Here is a 24,338-nt window from a genome sequence, read left to right as displayed (position 1 = left end):
ACATAGTCAACTGACCGTCATTTCATCAAACTTTGCCAACAAAGTACGAGAAACGATACATGTCGGATCAGATTCAACATTGCATATCCACCTGATCATACGCTCATCATCATCATAGCATTCTGGTCCGTCTTTAAATCCATAATTAGGCTCCCTAAGGTCTACATCGGAATATGCCTCACTTGGGGGTCCAAGTTGTTCAATGTTTCAGCAACCTTTACTAGTTGCGTGTTAACCACTATTTCCAGTGAAGTTTCGAACTTGCTGGGAGGTTTTATTTCTGTGTTGGAAGGGCCTTAGTGTTGTAGTCTTTGACAGATTCATTCCATCAACACAGCTGGAAAGATGTCGAGCTTGTTCGTCAGAAGCTGTGGCAAAGCATTCATCTTCATACAGCATCCAACAGTTACTCTGTATGAGGTGCCTTCAATACGTTTTCAGACTTTTTTGTACAGGCATTCAATTTGTTGTAAACTCTTGAAAATTCAGTATGTAATGGCTATGTATCTTATGAGAAGACTGATAAATTTCTATGATTTTAGGTTCAAATGAACAGCTACAGCAGGAATTGGAATACATCCTACTAAAGCCCGATTGTCACAGCTGGTAAATTTCAAAATTGAAGTCTGGACATGAGGATACTTAAAAGAACGATATGCAATAAAATTCTGTTATAAACTTGGAAAAAATGCAACAGAAACATATAGAATGCTTCAGGCTGCTTTTGGACCATTTTGTATTAATTGAGTATCAGATTTTGACTAGCATAAGAGATTCAAGGAAGGTAAGGAGTTTGTGAAGGATGATGAGAGGTGTCGGAGGAGTAAGGAAGTTAGTTGACTAGTTAAATAAAGAATTTCGTAGATAAGGGCCATCATGTGTCTATAGAGACAATAAGTGCACAGTTTGATATCAGTGTGGGAACTATACACACAATTATTCACGAAAAACTGAAGTTGCAGAAGATCTGCACAAGTTGTCCCAAGAGTGCAGTTCACAACTTCAATGTCATGTTAACCAAGATGGTCATCAAGACAATTCCTAATCCTCCCTATAGCCCAGACTTTTCTCCCTGTAATTTTTGGTTATTCCTAATCTCCAGGAAAACCTTAGACGCTGTTGTTATTAGACAACTGAGGAGCTGAAAGAGGCTGTGACGACGATCACTGACATGCTTACACAGGAGGACTTTTATGGGGCCTTCCTGAAGTTGTGGGAACGGTACAACAAGTCCATTGCAGCCGGAAGAGATTACTTCAAAGGGGACTAGAGCTTCATGTGTGTACAATCAATAAAAATGCCCATTGGACCATCTTGCATGAATTTCTGAGTCGCATCAGAGATTTAATGAAGGTAGGGAATTTGTAAGAGATGACAAGAGGTGTGGAAGGATTAAAAAAGTCAGAACACCAGAGTTGATTGTCCAAATAAAGAATATTGTGGATAAGGACTGTTGTGTCTATAGAAACAAAAAGTACAGTTTGATGTCAGTGTGGGAACTGTACACATAATTATTCATGAGGAACTGAAGATGTGGCAGATTTGCACAAAGTTTGTCCCAAGAGTGCTCAGAGAAGATCACAGACTATTTCACCAAGATGGGCATCAAAACAGTTCCTCAGCCTTCCTATAGTCTAGACCTTGCTCCCTGTGACTTTTGGGTATTCCTTAAACTTAAGGAAGAGAGGCTGTTGTTATGAGAAAATTGAGAAGATGAAAGACGTTGAGATGAAAGTCATCGACACGCTCACACATGAGGACTTCCATGGTGCCTTCCAAAAGTTGTTGGAATGGTACAAGTACATTGCAGCTGGAGGAGATTACTTCGAAGAGGACTAGAGTCTCACGTGTGTGTGTACGATCAATGAAAAAGTCTGGAAACTTATTTAAGGCACCTGGTACTTTTCCTATGGTAACGAGATGGATAGCTGATGATGACAAATAGGCAACAGTTTGCCGAACTTACCGCATGCTGATCTTACACTAATAGTAGCCGTTAACGTGCAACCACCTTGAACACTTAACGTACTTGTAGCGGCATTCACCCAGGGTGGATTGAGCTGGCTCCAATGGTATTAACAACATTTCATGTCCATTGTTGATTGGAAGCAGAATCAATGGCATGCAGATATCTTAACTGTAGTTTCTGAACGTATATACCGTTCATTGGATAAAACAGGGGAGGGTAGAGCGGTGGCCCTCGATATATCTAAGGCTTTTGACAGGGTATGGCACGATGGTCTTCTAAGGAAAATTAGATCATATGGAATCACTGGAAGAATTCATAATGTAATTAAATCCTTCTTAAGTAATAGAAAAATCAAAGTTGTACTCGACGGTCGTACATCCAAACAATATGACATAAATGCGGGAGTACCTCAGGGGTCTATCCTTGGACCTCTATTATTCCTGATATTCATAAACGACCTCCCTGATAAAATTGTTTCGGAGATGGGTATATTTGCCGATGACACCACTCTCTATAACAGATATGAGGGGAAAACAAATGAACACATATCCAAGGAAATGGCAGAAACACTAGAGGATGACCTCCAATCCGTAGTGGAATGGGGACAAAAATGGTTGGTCACATTCAATACTGCTAAGACTAAGCTTGTTTCCTTCAATAACTACAAGAAACTTTCTCTACCACCAATAGCAATGGCCAAGAACACATTACCTGAAAGTACTTCTTTTAAACTCCTCGGCCTAACGTTTACAGGGAATATGAACTGGAATAGATACATTGAGAGCATTGCCAAGGCTGCTGCAAGGAAGGTTGGCTCCCTCTACCGTGCTAGAAAACTACTTACGCCTGACAATATCCTATACCTCTATAAGGCAACCATTCGCCCATGTATGGAGTACTGTTGTCACATCTGGGCTGGAGCATCTGCTGCTTGTCTCTCGCTCCTGGACAGGGTTCAAAAGAGAGTCGCCAACCTGATAGGTCCTGAACTGTCATCTAGGCTTCAGCCTCTGTCCCATCGACGAGATGTTGCATCCCTCTGCCTGTTCTACAAATACTTTAATGATGAATGCTCTGACGAACTGCAAACACTTGTACCTCCCCGACGTAACTACCCCCGACAAACCCGACAAGCTACTAAGTCTCATCCCTTTACAGTAGAGATCCCTAGGTGCAAGAAAGCCTTTTACTCCAATAGTTTCTTCCCCAGAACTGCGGGTCTTTGGAACTCCCTTCCGGGATTCTGCTTTCCCAACTGCAATGATATGCAGAAGTTCAAGTGTAATATTAACAAACATCTTTCTACTCATCTCCCTTCATAATGACCCCACTAATTAAGTTCCTGATAGTAGCCCCCTGCTTCAAAGTGGCACTGTGCCTTGTTTGGGGTGAAAATTGAATAAAAAAAAAAAAAATGATCTAGTCATTCATGATTCCAGCATCAGATACCAAAAACGTGATGACTGAATACAAGTTCCATGTCTGCTTTGACCATTATGACCCACGCCTTGATCATTTCCTCCAACAGCACTTTACATGTCCCAAAAATAATAAAAAGAGTCAACTATTGTGAGGTGGGTCATTATCCAAGGTCAGCAGTTAAGCAGTTATGCCTTTCTACACGTATAGTTGGGGGTCTGGTGCCAGTTTTCCAAAAAAGACACTGCACTTCTTGTAAACCCAAAATGGCCATCAATCCAATTATTATTTTTCTGTTTACTTTCCATGACAAATTGGAACAACATGTATGCGTTGGTCCAAAAGTCTTGTGATTGCTACCAAAACCTAACAACAATAGACAAACAATCGCCAAGGAAATACAGGTTCGTAAAATATCACACGGGTCATCGTGTCGTATCATTTGTGTCTTCAGCCAACAGAATCTCATTTACAAAACTCTTGAATTTTGTGTACGCAAAGACAATTTTATGCTAAACTTATGTAGCAAACTGAAGTCTCCTCTAAAAGTTAAATTTTTTCTTTTACATATAAGAAATCATTTTTAAAACCAAATTCATGTTAAATTTTCTCAATAAATCAAAACAATAAATCAATAGCTTCATTGATTTAAAACCAATTGAGAAATTACATTATTAAAGTGTTAGGTTGGTTGGTTGTTTTTGTTTTATGGCATATCAACCTTTTTCAGGTTATTTAATGCCGAATCTAGTTATTTTGAGGAACGATTTTTAATGGAGTATATTTGGGTTTTTTTTTTACATCAGATTCTATTCAACCTATAGTTGGGACCCTAACAGGTACTACCACTCCAGGTCAGAGTGGACCTGGGAGCAATGGCAATTAAAGGGTGGCTTCACACTCCCCAAAGCCCGCAAGGTGGGGCCTCGCCATCGGATATAGTTTTAGGTCATATCCAGGACCTAAAGTGTTAGGAGATTGTTTTAAGTTATACTTAGCAGTGAAGTTGAAGATTTCTAGATATCGAACTGTAAAAAAGTGCAGGATTCTTTCGCTCTTCCTTTCACTGCGTATAAATCTCAGAATAAAATACAAGCAAACTATAAAACATAAAGGAATCGATTTGTTTCAAGCTCCGCTGAATTTTGTCTACTTAGAAATAGCCTTTCTTAATGTTTAATTTCAGCTTCTCCAGAAGTTTGAGCCCCTGCCAAATCCATTACAATTAGATGATCAACATGAGAGCCATCACAAGCTAGACTAAAAGATACCACGGCAGATAAGCTTGGATCAGTAAAGGTAAACAGGTAGAATGAGGAAAATAAAAAAAAAGGCACTGAAATGAAAAGCAATCAGGTCAATTTCATAAGCAAACTCTTTTCAAGATCAGTCTTATCAATTCTAATTCAACAACAAATAATTTAATATAAAAGAACAAAGAATAAAAATGAAAGAAAAAGAATCGATTGAAAGAAAATAAAAATTTAATACTTTTGGTTCACAATTTTAATAAAACAAATTTCAAGCCACAACCCTACCTTCTTTTTAATCCCCAGAATAAGTTCCCTTCTTTAATAAAAGATTATATATATATATATATATATATATATACACACACACACACATATATATATATATGTGTATTATTCCTTTTGAATCTAAAATGTTAACAGTATTCAAAATATTCTTTAAGACCCAAGCTGAGGGTTCCAAAAATAACCAACAAATTTATCCGAGTAGAATTTTTTTTCTTGTTTCGGTAGATGAAATCATAATGCAAGAACTCTGAGATGATAAGGTTCACTTTTGGAATTTTTTTCTGAACAGTTCATTAACAAATATACCCGCAACACCAAAATGAGAATTGATGGCTGCTCAAGAACGTTGAGGAGGAATGAAAATTTTATGAAAGCAGAAGAAACATTTAAAAGCAAGAAAAAAAGAAAACAAAAAAAACTCATGAATTTATATCACGTTAATAAGAACTTACAACTGGTCTACACCATCTTGAAAATCTAGATAGATTTTACTCTTCAAAGAACATTCAAATACCCATTTCTTGTTCGTGTTTTTTTTTAGAATCACTTCTTACGTTAAATGTTTCTATCATTAAGCTTTTTACACATACTCGCTACTGTCATACATATGTTCAATTACTGCTGTATCAACGCATTCATCCCTCTTTTTTGTAAGAATTAAGTTTTTACTGAAAATGCTGCCTCCACGTGTATGGAATATTTTGGAACATTTTATTTGGCCGTCGTAAGGTGAGCACATTAAATTTTTCTTATGTCACTACAAATATTTTGAGGCATGAAAGTTATTGCTCTCATCTCAAAATATATTCAGCAGCATCCATAAAAGAAAAGGTAAATCGGCAAAGGCAAAATTTTCTAAACTGAAGAATCATAGATGAACAGCAAACAGAACAGTGAAACTATGAATAAAACAACACAATGATGTGAATAAAGTCAACTAGTCATTTGGTTTCTTTCAGGATAGAATTTTTTTTTTTTTTTTTAAAACAAACTCCGATTATTTTAGCTTTAAGTAGAAAGGTGAAAAGATAAAGCTGTCTAACAAGGTTAAAAATTAAATCAACCGAATGTGGGAACAACGGAGGGATTTTGTATTGTACTCCTGTGAACCTCACAAGCAACGAATAATCATTTATTAATTGCAACAGTATAATATTCATAACAAAGCAGACTATTTGGGTGGAGGGGATGGATGGGGTGGGAGTAACAAACGGTTTATCTGTCTATTTTCTTTTCATATCAATCCGTTTTTGGAGTTATTTGAACCGCTATTCATACTTTTCATAAATGACAATCTTTATATAAACTTATGAATGTGTGTATGTTTTTATATTTGTATGTATAGGATTCGTTTAACCAATCATTATGAATTTTCGAACACAGATGTTAGATGTAAGAATCCAGAAGTGATTAGTTTGGATAAAAAATGCCTACAACTGATCAAATTAAAAGGATGGAACAAATGAGAAAGAAATGAACTGTCGGACGTGATGAATTAGTTCAAAGACTGCCATCAAAAAGTCTTTAAAACAAACAAAATAAACACAATAACAAAAAAAACAACAAAAGAACCATGAACATCATCTTAAAAAGGTCAAATGTCATACAGCATGACCCATCAACAGCAGCACCATTAGCACTAATTTACCGAAACGACTAAATATTCTAAGACAATCATCATCATCAATCAATAGATTCGGCATGGAAGACAATTTCCGGATTTTCCAACACATTTTTGCTTTGGATGAGTTTCAGTTCCATGAGTGCAAAAGAGACCTTTTCTTTCTCCGGAGATTTATCTACAAAAATGGAAAAAGGGAAAAAGTTCAATACTAATCACGCTTACATCATAAGACGTCATATGTTCAAATTCTCATTTTTTTATACTCAAGTGGATTTCGAATTTGATAAATGGTGACTCATTAGTTAAAAAGATAAATTTAAAAAAAAGACAGGGTATTTTGTAGAGAAGTAAAAAAAAATAGACAGGGTATTTTGTAGAGAAATAAAAAAAAAAAAGACAGGGTATTTTGTAGAGAAGTAAAAAAAAAAAAAAAAGAAAAAAAAGCCAAAAAATCTAATTTTTATCAAATATTACCAAAGACAAGATATATTACTCTTCTAGTTATCTGGATAAATTGTGTGTGTTTTACTGGAATTTTAAGAATTTGTCCGTTTCAAAAAACAAGTAGTGCCGAGGTGGCAAGTTAAACTGGCAATCAACATGACAGAATTCAGCATATCATAGTGATACTTACTAGGTGGATTTCGAATAGTATTTTGCTTGTTTTTGAACTTTTGAGCCATTATTGATGCTCTGAAGACAGCATCTTTTCGTCGGACATGTTCATTACCAGTTTAACTTACCACCTCAACACTGCTTATTTTTCGAACTGAATAGACATTTTAAATTCTGTTAAAACATACAAAACTTATCCAATTAAGAAAAAGAGTAACTTATCTTGCCTTTGTTATATATTTGACTTTTGTTTGTTTGTTGCATTCTCTGCAAAATCTTCAAAAGACAAATTCTTAGATGGATATGACATCATAGCATTAGAACAAAACAAATCAAAGAAAAAAAGCGAAATAAAATAAAAGTAAAAATATCTCCAGGTAACTTGAGGTAAATAAAGTCTAATTATAAATAAGTTAATTACAAATGAGAGTTAGCCGGGGGAGGGGGGGGGTCTGAAATCAAAATGAATTTCACAACCTGCCCCACTCTTTCATCCAGTGTGATGCGCAGAAAAAAAAAACCCCAACTCCAATCAGTTTCAACTAAGTCAAAATGAAGAAACACTGAGCACATATGTGAGAGGTGGAAAGAGGACCATCATTCTTGAAACCAAAGTCATTCAACTCCCTTACCCTCATCATGAATCTTTTGAAGTTATGGCCCTCGTGGTCAAATTTAAATTTTTTTGTTTTCAGAGAGAACTGTTATAAGAAGGAAAAGGAAGGCAAGATAAGATGGAGAGAAGAAGAGGGGGGGGGGACAAAGAAAGGAAAAAAAGATCAAGTGAGAGAGAGGAAGTAAGTTGGTTGGTTGTTTTTGTTTTACGGCATATCAACCCTTTTCGGATTATTTAATGCCGAATCCAAAGATTTTGAAGAAAAATTTTTTTAATAGAATATATTTGTTGTTTTCACGTCGGTTTCTATTTAACACATAGTTGGGACCCTAACAGGTACTACCACTCCGGTTAGAGTTGACATCTAGATGCGCTAGACGGCAGATGGAACTTGGACAGTTAGAGTTGACATCTAGATACCCTTAATGGAGGATGGGAGTTGATAAAGACTACAGTTAAAGAGAGATAGATGAATGTAACATCAATGGGACGGGGAGAAGACACACACACTCACAAGTCCAACAGTCAATTTATATGTGAACATTGGCGTTTGTGTTTTTCCTTTCTTTGTTCATATTTCTATTTTGTGAACCATGTGTGTTCCAACTGACAGTTGCCAGCGAGAAAATGACGATCTGGCCAGAAAAGGAATACTTGAACGAAAAATCCACGGTACACAACGTTGGGAGTCGGCGATCTGTCATGGGGCGCACGTCGGGTTACAGTTGTAATTAGTCGAGTGTTTTTTTGTGAAAGTTTGGCAAGGGGGAACCATAGATTAGAGTTCAGTTGAGCACTTACCACAAAATTAATGATAATGCAGAGACAGGCTCGCAGCGTCTCTTCTGTGGGAAAGAGGTTGCAGAGAATAGAAAAGGGCATCGTCTACTAGATTACAGAGTCTGTTTTGAACTCTGTCAAGGCAGAATAGGTAGCTCCGAGCAGCTCCTGCCCAGATGTGGCAACAGTGCTCCATCCTAGGACGTACTTGTTCTTATACAGGTAGAGAATTGCATCAGTAGTGAAATACCTGCTAGAGCGGTAGAATGATCCAACTATTTTTTCAGCAAGGTTGGCAACGGATTTGATGTATGTGCTCCATTTCAGATCAGGATTGAAGGTCAGACCAAGAAGCTTGTCTAAACATGGAGTGTGCTCAAGGCGAGAGCAGTTCATTTCAATAGAGGCCAGATATGGGTCAGAGTGATGGAAAGAGATAAGCTTGGTTTTAAATTAATTAAAATTAACCAGCCACCTTTTTCCCCCCATTGCATCATTAAAAGGGCATCATAGGTTTTGATAAAAACTAATATCATCCTATACAATACTAATAATCAAATTAACATCATTAACCATTCTATTATTATATCGTTTTCATTGAGACTATTTTTCTAATTTATTTATTTATTGCGGACTATTATCCTCATCTTTCTTGGTTGTTGTTTCACAACGTTTCAGCCAACTATTCCTCTGGCCTTCGTCAGGTGGTAAGCGCGACGGGATAGGAACTCCAAATCTCCTAACTACACTCTCAGCAATTACTGCCATCCATAGTCCGCAATAAATAAATTAATGAATAATACTCATCTCAATAATTGAATTCGAATTAAATAATATATATAACATTCAGTACAGATCAGATAATAAATAAACGCGGATTTATAAGACAAAAAAAATCCAACCTTGATCGCCCTTCGGGGCCCGTGGCGCAGTAGATAGAGACGTTGAATCTCTTTGGTTCCAGGTAAGAATTGTCTGAAGATAGCGGTTTCAATCCTACTCAAAGCCAGCCAGATGCTTACTTGGCCAAAAACGTGGTGAGACAACAACTATGGAAGGCAGTAATTGCTGAGAATGCTGTTAGGAGATTCGGAGTTCCTATCCCATCGCGGTTACCACCTGACGAAGGCCAGAGGAACAGTTGGCCGAAACGTTGTGAAAACAACAACTAATAAAGATGTGGAAAATAGTCCACAACAAATAAATTAGTAAACAATACTCATCTCAATAACGAATTCCAATGAAATATGTTTTAATAACGTTTCTAACAAAGTAACTTCCAATTTTCTTCAAGTGCATTTTCTTGAACTCGGAAATATTTCTGTCAAACTTTTGAACAGAACCCTTGATATAATTCACAGAGTAGCTTGCTCTCATTTTTTCATATGTCATATCAAATCATAAGTAGTTTGTATTCTTAGTATCACCCAGACTGAGGATTGAACCTTCAACCTCCAAAAAATTGTTACTAATAAGAGGCATTCCAAAAGTAATGCCTCCTATATCTTTATTCTGCCCAAACAGATCAGAGATGATTGCGATTTGCATTGTTATGATGACTGAACTTAGGCATTCATGACCTGAAAGTTTCATCTCTGTGACAGATATTGATGAGGTTAGACTCTAAGAAAGCAACCCTTGTCATGAACATGTGTGAGAAGTAGAGACGTGTTCTTAAATTCCTAGCAAAAGTGCATTCAGAATGGTGATTATGTAGAAAAATAAAATCTGAAACACGTAGCTTGTTTTATGGTATCAATCCCATCTTGGCTGCTCTTCACTTTTTGAGTTAAAAAGAAAAAATAGGAGGCATTACTTTAGGAACAACCCTCACAGAACTGATTATCACTCAAGTTCCGTTCAAAATTCCATACCGATTTCCAAGTTTGACAAGCTGCACCTGAAGAAAGTCAGAGGTTACATCGGACGAAACATAGAATTGTAACACCAAAGAGGGGCCACATCAGATCAGTAGGGTCGATGTGACGTTCTTTGTTAAATGTGATAATCAATCCCGGGCGAACACCGGTTACAGAAAAAAAAAAAATTTTTTTTTAGTTAATATTTTTATGTATCAAAATCTTGTTGTTGATATACCATACGGTCGGGGGATAAAAATAGAAATCGCCTGCTAAACTTCAAAGCGAAAGATTACCTAAAACATTTTTTTAACCAAAATACGCTCGCGTTTGAACTACACGAGCCAAACACAAAACATTCCGACTCAGAGCTTTGAAATGTCGGTCGGCTTGAAATGTGTTGAAAAGACCTTTTATTTTTAAGTGAAACTGGCATTGGACAGGCTATTTCCCTAGAAGAGTTCGCAATTAAAGGATACTCTAACTTAACTTCTAAATCTGACCCCCAAGATCACCATGGGCATGGAATATGTGCCTATATTAGGGATAGCTTTCCATGTGGTAGGGACATCTCCAGGGAAGATCCTAACTTACCCTATATGTGCTTCCGGGTTGCTTTAGCTCACACTACGGCATTTATATTTACTCTCTATCGCCCCCATAACAGCGGAGTTACTATCTTTCAAAGCATATCTGAGAAAATTGACCAAGTCCTATCTGCTTATCCTTCAGCTAACATTCACGTATGTGGTGACTTCAATGTTCACAACGTCGAATGGTTGACCTACTCTAACAAGACCGATGATGAGGGGAGGTTCTGTCATGATTTCTCCATTGCCTATGACCTCACTCAGATTGTTCAGGAACCCACCCGTGTGCCCGACAATGACGGCCAGTATGCGAGCCTACTAGACCTTTTTCTCACAACTTGCCCTGAACTATGTTCAGTTTCTGTTCTGTCGCCTCTTGGATCTTCCGACCACTCTGTTGTATCAATTAAGATAAAAATGAAATGTAATAAGTCCCCAGACGTACCTCTCCATCGTACAGTATATCGATACACTAAGGCTGACTGGGATAGCTTCCGTACATTTATATCTGATCTACCTCTGCATTCCATGTTTAAAAAGGATGTGTCCTCTATAGTATTAGACCTGACGGAATGGTTAATTGTAGGTATTGACCGTTTCATACCTTCGAAAAAGTTTCAGCAAAAACCTAACAGCCAGCCATGGTTCTCTCCAGAATGTGCTGCTGCCATTGCGCACAGAAATCACTTTTTCCACTGTTTCCAACGTAATAGATGTATGAAAACTAAAGCCGCTTTCAGGACTGCCAGCAACCATTGTAAGAAAGTAATAAAGAATGCAAGAGAGTTGTATGCTCAATCTGTTAAGTCCAAAGTAGCTGAGCAGCGGCTTGGTTCCCACCAGTTTTGGCAAATAGCAAACAGAATCCTGAACAGAAGCGTGTGCTCCATCCCAACTATTATCAATGGACCTGAGGTAATCTCGTCAGCATCAGACAAAGCCAAACTCTTTGTCAAGGACTTTGCAGCTAATTCTACCCTTTGCGATCAAGGCTGCCAACCCCCAATATTTCCTCCTGTATCAGAAAACACGCTATGTGATATACGTATATCTGTACGTGATGTTGCCAAGCTAATCAAAAACCTTGATTCCAGTAAAGCAACTGGCCCTGACGGTATTCCAATTATAGTACTCAAAAAACTTCAACCTGAACTAGCGCCCATACTTACAAAACTGTTTAAACGTTGTCTTAAGGAGAATAGTTTCCCATCTCCCTGGAAAATCTTATCAGTATGCCCTGTATTTAAGAATTCAGGTGATCGCTCATCCCCCTCTCAGTACAGGCCAATAAGTCTCCTGTGCATCATGAGTAAGTTGCTGGAATCTGTGTTAAATACAGAAGTAATCAACCATCTCAACAAAAATAACCTTCTTAGTGACACTCAATATGGTTTCCGTTCTGCTAGATCTACAGCAGATGTGCTTACAGTTATATCTCATAGGATTAGCAAATCTCTCGACGGAGGCAACCTTTCTAGGGCAATTGCTCGACATATCTAAGGCCTTTGATAGGGTATGGCATAAAGGTTTACTTCATAAGATCTCTAGCTATGATATTACTGGAAATGTCTTCTCAATTATTAAATCATTTCTTTCTGATAGGTTCATAAGAGTAGTAGTTGAGGGGCAAAAATCAGAAGCTCACAGTATTAATGCCGGTGTCCCTCAGGGATCCATCCTGGGCCCAACTCTTTTCCTGATCTATATTAATGATCTTCCAAATCACATCCTTACATCATTTGTAGACATCTATGCTGACGACACTACCATTTATGGTAGCACATCTAAGACAATAAACGACCAAGTTCTCTCCAATTCTCTCTCCTCTGATCTTGAGCACGTAGTACAATGGGGTAAGGAGTGGCTGGTTACTTTTAATGCATCTAAAACCAAGCTTCTATCTTTACATCATCAACATTCTGACCCACATCTGGCATCAATTGAAATGAATGGCTCTCGTCTTCAGGAGGCCTCAAGTTTTGACAAGCTTCTTGGCTTGACCATTACTCCTGATCTTAAATGGAACACGTACATCAAATCTGTTGCCAAGGCCGCTGGAAAAATGGTGGGATCTTTCTATCGATCCTGTAGATATCTCACTGCTGATGCTATTCTCTATCTATATAAGAGCCAGGTATGTCCAAGGATGGAATACTGTTGCCACATCTGGGCAGGAGCTGCTAGAAAGGACTTGGCCTGCCTTGATAGAGTTCAAAATAGACTTCGTAGCCTCGTAGGAGATGTCCTTTTCTCTTTCTTGCAACCTCTATCTCACAGAAGAGATGTTGCGAGTTTGTCTCTGATGTATCGTTATTTTCATGGAAAGTGTTCGACTGAGCTTCAATCTATGGTCCCCCCTCGCCAAACTTTCACAAGAAACACTCGTCTAGCTGTAAACACTATCAAAAATTCCCCCCACTCTTTATCTGTGCCTAAACCTAAACGTAGATTCCATGAACAAAGCTTCTTTCTTAGAACTGCACGCCTGTGGAATTGTCTTCCGTTTTCCTGCTTTCCGGCTGACTACAATATGGTTGTCTTTAAGTCTAACGTAAATAAGTTCTTGATGAGCCGTTCCATATAAGTTATCAAATTTACCAAATTTTCATTACTAATGATTACTATATTGTCCAATTTCTAATGTACACTCTTTAACCCTTATCCTTGAGTGGCCTCTTGGCCTTGATAATGTGGTGATGCCTATGTAAAAAAAAAAAAAAAAAAAAAAATGACAGGTGAAATGTCGGATCGTTTTGGATCTGAGAAACACACACACACACACGAAACAGATCGGGCCTGATAAAAGAATTCATGACGTCAGCCCAAGGTTCGACATGAATTGTTTTTCAATATGACTTATCTAACAATGTCTTTTGGCAAATTGCTTTGGGCGCTAAAAGGGAATTCTGACATGTAAAGAATATTTTTTAAAAATCACACCGATGTTTTTACAAAACAAATAAATTCAAAGGGGAAAGAATATCAAACGGATATTTTTAAATAGATGAAAGCTGGTGATCTATTACAAGCTAAACAATAATATTTCCTCTGATTATCAGTTGATAATATGGAAAAAACCATTATAAAGAAGGCGGGGTCAGACAAGTTGGGGAGGAGTCAATTTGATTTTGGAAATTGGGGGCGGAAAAATAATACCTGCCACAGGCCAAATTGACCAATGAGAAGGAATCAGGTGGATTGTTATCAATGATTGGTCGAAGACGAACGTAGACATCGTCATTATTCAAGGGTTTTACTATATAAGATCTGCAAAACTCGATTTAATCAGAGAGAGAGAGATAGGAGATGAGAGAAGACAGAGAGAGATCTCTGGAGAGACAGAGATAAGGTCTCGGTAGAGGACTCCAGCCACCCAACTTCTCTCTCCCCCTCGCTGGTCGCCAGAGAGCTCAATTTGCAACTTAATAGAATTCAGAGGACCTAGGAAGAGACCAGCCAGAACACCTTAGTGATAATTACAACGGTCCGCGACTCCAACCGAGTATTTCAACAACAAGAAGCTCATTCACAAATCTAATTGCTTGCTTCCATTTAATCTTCAATTGTACATACGTCTGTAGATAATCATTTATGAATTTCCTAAATACATTATATATCAACCAACCTCCGGAGTTTGTTTGCTGATGTGCTGTTGTTCCATGTAATTTTAATTCTTTTTACTTGCCACTTGTGACCCCGTTCCCATCAACGAACACCCAGTCAACAGGACGACCAACTAGACGATCAAGAAGAACAGGCCTTGAGGACCGTGCAACCGAGAAGAGTCCTCCAACGCCTTGACGAGGACTCACTGGGTGACGCGACGTACCAACGACCCAGTCGACATAATTAATTACCCGGTGACTAGGATAGTCATAATTGGGCATCGACCCAGGGATAAGATCTTAACTGGGCCACGATCAGAGGTTCAAGGTCGTGTAAGGTCACGTTCAAGGTCACAGAATAACAACAAAGATGAGAACAATACTCCATACAATACAAATTATCAATCAGCATCTCAAAAATTCCGAAACATTCTACAATTTTTTTATATCTCATGAGTTGCATCTTCCGCTTGATGTGGATTATGAATCCACATGACTTATTCTTTGCTATTCCTTCTAATCCAGGGCAAGTTGGTTGATGGACGCCCAACTGTTAAGAAATGTCCAATCAAAACCATTTTCTCTCCACCTTCTTCGCTTTCCTTTGCCTCTCTTGCCTTCTTACATACACTCAAAGCATAACTTTGACAGGCCAATGGTTGATCATTTGACATGGCCAAAATGTTTAAGGGTTTTACTTTTAATTTTATCAAATAGAGAGGGTAGGGAAGTAGTTTGATGGAGGGTGGATATTTTGGTTTTTCGATCAGGGGATGTCCCATAATGAAATGCATTACGAGATTTGGAAACACCTCAATACGATTGGCTATTTGTTTAGTCTGTGATACAATCAAGGCCATATAAAACTACTGGGAGGACATAAATTAAACTTTTACATTGACAGTTATCGGCATTCTTTTTGATTTTAGGATGGTGCTGTGTTTTTATGAAAGCCACCCAACCTAACCTGATTCTGAGTTTCAATGTTGTCTTGTGATCATTGGAGAAAGTCAGTTTATGCCCTAAATAAATGAATTGAATTTTTATATCTACTTAAAGTGTGTTACTGTTGCATATGTAAATACCGATATATAACTTTAGGCTAAAACTTTGAAAATCTTACATTTAAGTTATATAAAGAAAGTAGAAACGACTGGTGAGACTTACGTTTTTCTGCATATGCAACCGTTTTCTTGACAACATACTGCAATGCTGATACAGTCTTTTCCAAGGCAAGCTGAAAGCAAAGTTATTAAAAAAAAAAAAACTAAGTAAACAACTTTTTGTTAGGGTTTAGGTTAAGGAGGATGACAGTATTAATAGGTAAATACTGCATTGATTTTCAAAGGCTTTTTAGAAAATATAGTTTTGTAGTGCTACTAAATTAACCACACACTAAAAAAAAATAAAATAAAAAAATTAATTAAAAAAAATATATACATGTTTAATTTGCTGAACTTTCATTTACTCGTAAAATTGCTTCAATGAGAATCATTTTTTAAAAATCCAGTCTAGATTCAAACTGGCAACCTAGACATGAAAAGTGAAAGCTAATACAACTACTCAACAAACCCAATTCATGTTATTCGGATTCAAACAACTATTCTTCTCTTGAGTGTTCCTTTTTACTCGACTCCCAACGAGGACAGAGTTAGACACAAGGTCGGTTTTTAATGTGGGGAAAATCCAGCTCCCCAAAAAAAAAAAAAAAAAAAAAAAAAAAATGGAGCATTCAGGATAGAAACAAAAGTAAGAATTGTTTCAGTCATGAAGGAATATTTCTGTTGAACTCCAAAATCTGCACGTTATTTCAAACAGAAACCTTTATTTAATCCATGGGAGTAACATGCTTTTGTTCCATCAGTCACGATTGGGAAGAAGTCACAAGTAATTTGCAATTGTATTAACCTATTGTGCAACAGAAAAGCAATTTGTAAAACTTTTTTGGAGGTTCAAGTGTGAGCACTATTCAGAAATCAATAGGGAATTACTTAGGACTTCTGCCCAACCATGGTTGATAAGACAAGAACATGCTACCCCCATATATTAAATGAAAGGTTCTGTTTAAAATTCTATGCAGATTTCTGATTCTCCCAAGTTCAACGGAAAAAACACCCAGAGTTCAACAAAAAAACAATTCCCAGAGTTCAACAGAATAAAAAAAAAAATCCCAGAGTTCAACAGAAAAAATTCCCCAGAGTTCATGAAAAATTCCCCAGAGTTCAACAAAATACACCCGAAAAAGATTGAAGGTTACACAGACGGAAACATTGTGAAAATAACACTTAAAATGAGAACAGTAGTTTGAAATTCCACAAGTTTGAAAAGATACAGCTGAAAAAGGTCAGAGGTTACGTTGATTAAAACACTGCGTGGATAAAAATCACAAGGAGAATAGTAGTCGAATAATCTAAAGCCTTATCTCCACCTCTACAGACATGTGATACGTAAACACCAAAAATTTATAGAACCATATAAGAGAAAATTACACGCAAGACAACTGTTTGAATGTGAGATTTTCCTGAGAATCACAGGAAGTTTATTCATCAGTTGATCATCTTGCAAGAGTTAGCAACATTAAAGAAAATTATCTACCAGAGTGAGATTTGAAAACACCATGTCAAAAAATATATTGAAAAATGTTCCTATTTACTTGCCTCCCCACCAGGGCAGAGTTAGACACAAGGTCGATTTTTAATGTGAGGAAAATCCAGCTCCTCAAAAAAGAGACACTCTGGATAGAAACAAGAATAAAAAGTGTGTCAGTCACAAAGGATTTCTGTTATTCAAGCATTTTAACTCTAGTAAACTTGAATGCCTGTAATTCAAGAAATGAAGAGAAGAAAAACACTTCTATCTTTTAACAAAACAAAATAATATTCAAGGAATTTTATTGCTTGCCCTGAAAAAGAGGACACCGGCTTCAAGATATTCAGCATTCAGCCATAATCAAAGTAAAACAACTATTACAGAAGTTTTTTCCCAGAATTTTAACATCTAATGCAAAAGAATATAGAAAAGCAGGGTCCCTCTATACAAGTTAAAAATCTACTTTCCCCCATAACTAATGTTTGTACTAAATTTCAAAATATTCAAGGCATGGTTATTTTGAAAAGTGCAAACAAACAAATGATTTTGGTGCAATTTTACCCTTATAATAGCTCCTGGGTGGGGAAAGGGATGAGGAATGGGCAATCAGAGTTATCCCAGAAAATCTGTTCTGGCAAAAAATTTACTTTCACCATGACTAATGTTTGTGTGAAATTTAAAAAAAAAAAAAAAAAAATCCAAGGCATGGCTATTGAGAAAAGTGTGACCAAACAAGGGAGTGAATTACTAGGTCCAATCCCTCGTTTGTCAGGAGACGAATAAAGAAAATATGGAATAAAGGAAGAATTATTTGACAATGGTGTGGAAAGGCACAACAATAAGTGGCCACACTTGGCATAAGCCCACTGTTGGGAAGCAGCAGCATGCGAACCTGGAACTCCTCAGCACATGATTAACATGATTGTGCACTGTTGGAAGTCTAAGGTGAGAGCATAAAAGACAGATTTTTTGCTTGACAGGAGTTTATTTTTTTTTTTAACGCTGCCTCATTCGCCTATGATTTTATTGTTGGTTAAAGAATAAAAAAATAAAAAATTGTCGCTTAGGTGAAAAAAAAAAAATGAACGTCTTCATTGTGGGGGGTGGGGGGAAGAAAGAACACAAAATCAGATTTGAGTGTGTACTTTCTTTCCAACTCGAAATAATTTATGCGACTGAGATAGGAATTAATTGCCTAAATACATCTTTCAGTCACAAGTTCTAAATAATCTTTCAAATTATTGTAGGAAAAAAAAAAGAAAAACCATAAGAGAAAAACAAAACAAGCATTATCAGGTAATTTTTTTTTTTTTAAATTTTTATTTCAACTTGAATCGTCAAAGTACTTTCATTATAACTCCAATCAAAATCATTCAAAACGTACACAAACACCATTATATATATTTTTTTTTTTACTTTTCTTTATAATTATTCTATTAATTTTCATCTGTGCATTTACCGTTTGTTTGTAGCTAGTGTTGGGATGATTAATCGGAATTGGGAACTGCAAAAAGTGGAAATTTGAGGGGAAGGGATATCGAAAACATTTGTGCCTAATTTCCAATGCTAAAAACAATTCTTTCCATTGTCTTTTTTATTTGATTTTGTTTGAAGCAAAATCTTCCGCTGCTGGTAGTAATTATAAAATAAATATTTATTGCTTTTAAAAATGGTATCTATGTAATTATCAGGTTTCAAATAAAACCAGTAAAACTAAAATCGATAAATAGTTCCCCCACAAGTGTATTTTTACAGTTTATATCTGCACATTCAACACGTGTTTTTACAGTAATCGGAGGAAAAATAACATTTAACTATAGTTAAATATTTAGAGATTCATAAAGAATCAGAATCGGTAATTGTATCGGAATCTGGGAAAAATATTGGAATTGTCCCATCACTAATTGTGGGTCTCAAACCAGAAAGAATATATTTTTGTTATTTTATTATGCTATACAGGCATAACATAGCTTTAAGAAATGGAAATTGTACTTAACATGAATGGCATCAGAAAACGATTTTTGTATATCGAAGTACGGGGAAGGGAGTTAGATTTCATGTGACTTTGCGGTCATAAGTGAGAAGCAGGAGTTCAAGCTGATCTCTTTTTTTTTTCAGCTGAAATTCAGCAAGACAGAATATCTAATGGTGTGAAAGACACCTAGGAACGAGGAGAAAAATGGGTATATACCAATGTCAATTTGATATCATGGTTAAAAAAAAAAAAAAATGTCTTTCGGAAGCAGAGTTTATTTTTAATAAAGAACTGAATGTTTAGTAAAGAACTGAATGTTTAGCAAAGAACTGAATGTTTAGCAAAGAACTGAATGTTTAGCAAAGAACTGAATGTTTAGCAAAGAACTGAATGTTTAGCAAAGAACTGAATGTTTAGTAAAGAACTGAATGTTTAATAAAGAACTGAATTTTTAGTAAAGAACTGAATTTCAAATTTTTTTTGTTTTACAACAATACTGGTTTGTGCAACTCAGAGTCAAAAATGGTAAACATGTGCACATAGCACACAGTTACACAACAACAAAAGCAGGGGCTATACCACAAGCATCTATTTTAACAGGTTATAATAACAGAAAAAATATTGAATTTCAAGTGAAATAATTTGTACCTACGTAATTGTCATGTTGAAAATAGTAACTTTTCCAAAAATTATGAAAAATAAGGTAGGAAAATAATTATTAATGAAACACAGTTTTTGATAAAGTTTACGAGGAATAAAATATTGTCCGACATTTTGAATTACGAGCATTATGTGACAAACAACAGAACTTAATTATCTCCCCTGTCAACTTATTTCTTTTTTTAACAGTGATTTCACTTCATTTTACAAATTTCTTTTTTCATGAATAATTAGTTTTCTACCTTATTTTTCATAATTTTTGGATATGTTACTATTTGAAACCTGATAATTACGTAGGTACCATTTGTTTTACTTGAAATGCATTACTTTTTTTTTTTATTATAATATAGTAGCACCATTTGGCATGTTTAAAAAAAAAAGTTGCTTACTTTTAAATTTTTGTCTTTGTATAACCAAATAAGCATCAAAGCTGCAAACAAATCTCCAGTGCCAACGAACGTCGCGTTGATAAAAGGGAATTCAATCTTGTAACGTTCAATTCCTTTCTCTGTAAAAAAAAAAACAAAAAAAACTTATGCTACATTGATCAAGTTCTCATTCATAAAATGGCTGCAAATTTTATCATTTAGTTTTGTCTGACTTTGCAACCGGTGACAGGAAAATTAATCCACTTTATCAATTTTTCAAGATTTTTTTTGTTGCTTGTGCAGAATCCGCCGATATTATAAAACAAAAAGACAGATACATTTGTGTGAAATTTTTTTTAAATTGGCCCAGCCATTTCAGAATCCATAGGAACCATACACACTCACACGCAGACAAAGTATCCTTTATATATAAGTAGAGATATGTTATATGGACAGAAGCTTCCCAAAAAGTTTTTTTTTTTTAAATATAAAACAAAAACTAAAATCCCACTAAAGTGTAAAAATATCTTTAATTTAAATTTGCTGTTTTAATTAACTAGTGTCATAGTTATTAATCACAATAAAAACAAAAAAAGGAAACTTTTTAATGCAATTATATAAAGTTTTGTCCTGTGTACTTAATCGACATGTAGGACACCCATGTTGCCTTAATTTATGAAATAGATCACAAATCAACCTGATCATCTATAATATAAATTTCACCTGTTTGCTTTAATGTATGTATGTAGGTATGTATGTCTGCCTAAAACTTTCGACAGGCGACAGATTTTTCACGATATCGGTATTGTTTTGAACCTCGACCCTTCAGATGACATATCAAAAAATTGGCTACAAACATTAGTTCATTCACCCTCAACTGGGCACGTTTCTATAAGAAGGGGGTCGCTTTTTTCGCCGATATTTTCGAGATTGGCTAGCCTTAATTTAAACATTCACCACTTCCAGTTTGGTGATGGATACAACAGCAAAGACGTCATTTTTTTTTTTTCATGTTTTTTTCCTCCTTCGCGGTGCCTACTACCACTTTTTTTTTTTTTTTGCTCAACCCACACCTCCGGGCAACGCCGGGCACCCTGACTAGTCATTCATAATTGACAAATCACAGCAGGCAATACAAAAAATTATCCAATCAAAATTAAAAATCGCAGCAAGCAATACAAAAAAATTATCCAATCAAAATTAAAAATCGCAGCAAGCAATACAAAAAAATTATCCAATCAAAATTAAAAATCGCAGCAAGCAATACAAAAAAATTATCCAATCAAAATTAAAAATCGCAACAGGCAATACAAAAAAATTATCCAATCAAAATTAAACGGAGTCAATTGCAATTATTTGACAAATCTAATGATAGATTCATTGAATCTTTGTCAAATACACTTTTTATGTCCTTATGATTTTAATGTTGAGAAAGTATTAACATTTATGGGCAGAAACAAAAAAAAAAAAAAAAAAAAAAAAATGAACCTTTTGTTCAGCACCTTTCAGCAATTTATGGAAACTGCCTGGAATATGCTAACAACAACACTATCCTTATTCTGAATAAGTACAAAAAAATAAATTAGTCCTCGCGCAAAAGTGCAGGACACAAAATGCTTTAAATAATAATGATAGAATAACAATAACAGTCTTTCACTAGCGAGGACTAGTATTGAGCGTAACCAGTTATTTTTTTTTATTTTTTTTACACAGTGATCACCACTTATCAAGGTCCGGAAGCCACTCAGGGATAAGGCTTATTGCAAGTACATTACGTTAGTGTGGAGATTTGATGAAGTGTTTACTTAAGGGGGCGGTTCATTAGGAATTTGTTAACGTTGGACTTGAAGACATCCAAGTTGTAGTCCGGTGGGAAGCAGGCAGACGGAACAGAGTTCCACAGGCGTGCAGTTCTAAGAAAGAAGCTTTGTTCATGGAATCTGCGTTTTGATTTAGGCACAGATATAGAGTGGGGGAAATTTTTCACAGTGGATTCAGCTAGACGGGTGTTTTTTGTGAAAGATTGGCGAGGGGGGACCAGAGATTGGAGTTCAGATGAGCACCTGCCATGGAAATAATGATAAAACAAGGATAGGCTCGCAACGTCTCTTCTGTTGAAATTTTCATCTCTATTTTTCTCGTTATTTACTGAATATTTTTAATGAAACCTATATGATATATGTTCCTTATTAAATTGTAAAGATTTTCTATTCTGAAAGAAGTTTTAAAAAATTTAATCTAAAAAATTTATTTTAAAGTTTTTGTTAAAAGAAATTCAGATTTTCTCATTATTCAGACATGTATGACAAAGAGGGAGTTGCAAAAAAGAGTTGTGGTCTGAGGAGAATTACAAACTGAAACAGAGAGAATATTCAGCCCTGTAATAATACAAAAAGGGAGTTGCAAAAATGAGTTGTGGTGTGAGGAGAAATACAATCTGAAATAGAGAGTAGGAGAGTTTTTATAAATACATACAAAACCACATTCATTTTTTTTTTTAATCCAAATTAATAAATTAAATAAAATATAATCTTAAAAAGATACGATACAAGTTAGAAAAGCGTTTCATCCAAGGCATGAAAATTGTTAAACAAAATGTTTTTACTATAGGCTTTAAAAATAAAGGTACAAGATTCAATTTGAAATTTATTTATCTTCAAAGTGCACTTTTATACATTTTACAAAGTAAGGTATTAAATTTTTATACTTTACTTTGTAAAATTTATAAACATACACTTTGAAGATAAATAAATTTCAAATTGAATCTTGTACCTTTATTTTTAAAGCCTATAGTAAAAACATTTTGTTTAACAATTTTCATGCCTTGGATGAAATGCTTTTCTAACTTGTAAATTATTTGTCAGAAAAGTATTAAAAGTGTAAAGAGAAAATGGTAGGATCACAATTTACCTGTACAATTGCTGCCGACACAAACCAATGTATTTCTGTCTTTGCCCAACGTACTGCTTGACATAACCACCGTCTTAATTCCCCAACTGTGCATCATATCAATCGCACTTAATGTATCATTCAGATTGTTGATTTTAATCCCAGTTAAAAGTCTGTAGAAAAAAAAAACAAATAAAAAACAAACAAGGAAAATACATATCTCCATATAAAGTTAGGCATGAAAATATATTTATGTTGACAGACTCTGAAACTAATTAAGCAATCATCATAAATCTTAAAATACAGCTGATATGTGTGAGAGATCCTAATGTGGGCTGTATTTAGTTTTATGAGTAGAGAATAAAAGTCCTTCATGAAAATTTAGATACCTCTATAACTCACTCATTCTTTGAATGTTTACAGAGGTATCAAGAAATACTAAAGTGTGGTTGAATCAACATAGAGTGAGAGGCATGAAAGACATGTATAGATAGCTAAGTGAGAAACGAATAACTTAAGCTAATTAGAAGATTTTAAACATTTTTTTTTTTAACACAACTCAATCCCAGAACTAAACTACATTTTTTTAGCATGCATTTTGTGTTATTGATGTATATAGGGAAACAAGCTAAGCATGCAGGGTCCCCCTCCACGAGTGAAAAATTTATTTTCACTATGACTAATGTTTGTGCAAAATTTCAAAAAAAATTCATGTAGTAGTCATTGAGTGTGAACAAACGGATGAACGATTTGGGGATAATTTTACCCCTATAATGCCCCCTTGGGGTGGCAATCAGAGTTATCTCAGAAAATCCGTTCTGAACGGGAGTGAATTACTAGATCCAATCCCTTCTTTGTTAGGGGATCAAAAAAACCTTAGGGAAATAAATATTGGTGAACTCACATTTAGTATAATAATAGACTTGTAGTCAGTTTTAATTTTAATCTTTCCATTTTGCAATTTGTTTAAGATGCCGCTCTCATTTCTTTCTGGTTACAATTCAGTTTTTTGTTTGTTTTCTTAAATTTCATTCCCTTCCAAAGGCAATATAATTCTTAGTGATGTTGACCAACAAACGTTCAGTTTGCATTTACGTATTTGAAAAAAAAATCGATTTTCAGCCAAGTTACTATTCTGATGAGGCTATCTGCCACCTGCTTAGTCTTTCAAATAGACAGATTGCTAAAGTCGTGTTAAAAGCATAAGTTTTCACATGAAGATTAGATTAAGTAGAAAAGCGG

General features: G+C 35.6%; 1 protein-coding gene across 3 annotated transcripts in view; it reads right to left on the bottom strand.

Annotated features, from left to right (window-relative positions):
• Positions 1 to 4,854: 4,854 nt before the first annotated feature.
• LOC145248314 (pyridoxal kinase-like) overlaps positions 4,855 to 24,338 on the bottom strand; it is a 67,586-nt gene continuing 48,102 nt past the window's right edge. For all 3 annotated transcript variants that reach the window (XM_080110221.1, XM_080110223.1, XM_080110222.1), the window contains exons 7-10: positions 23,118 to 23,269; positions 20,229 to 20,347; positions 15,783 to 15,852; positions 4,855 to 6,725 (exon numbers count right to left, since the gene is read on the bottom strand). In XM_080110221.1, the coding sequence (XP_079966347.1) occupies positions 6,610 to 6,725; positions 15,783 to 15,852; positions 20,229 to 20,347; positions 23,118 to 23,269 (457 nt within the window). In that variant the 3' untranslated portion in view covers positions 4,855 to 6,609. The remainder of the gene's footprint in view (positions 6,726 to 15,782; positions 15,853 to 20,228; positions 20,348 to 23,117; positions 23,270 to 24,338) is intronic.

This window comes from Euprymna scolopes, chromosome 26 (genome assembly GCF_053919585.1).
Source record: "Euprymna scolopes isolate OS-2025 chromosome 26, ASM5391958v1, whole genome shotgun sequence".
Taxonomy (NCBI): domain Eukaryota; kingdom Metazoa; phylum Mollusca; class Cephalopoda; order Sepiida; family Sepiolidae; genus Euprymna; species Euprymna scolopes.
This window is presented reverse-complemented; position numbering and strand designations above follow the sequence as displayed.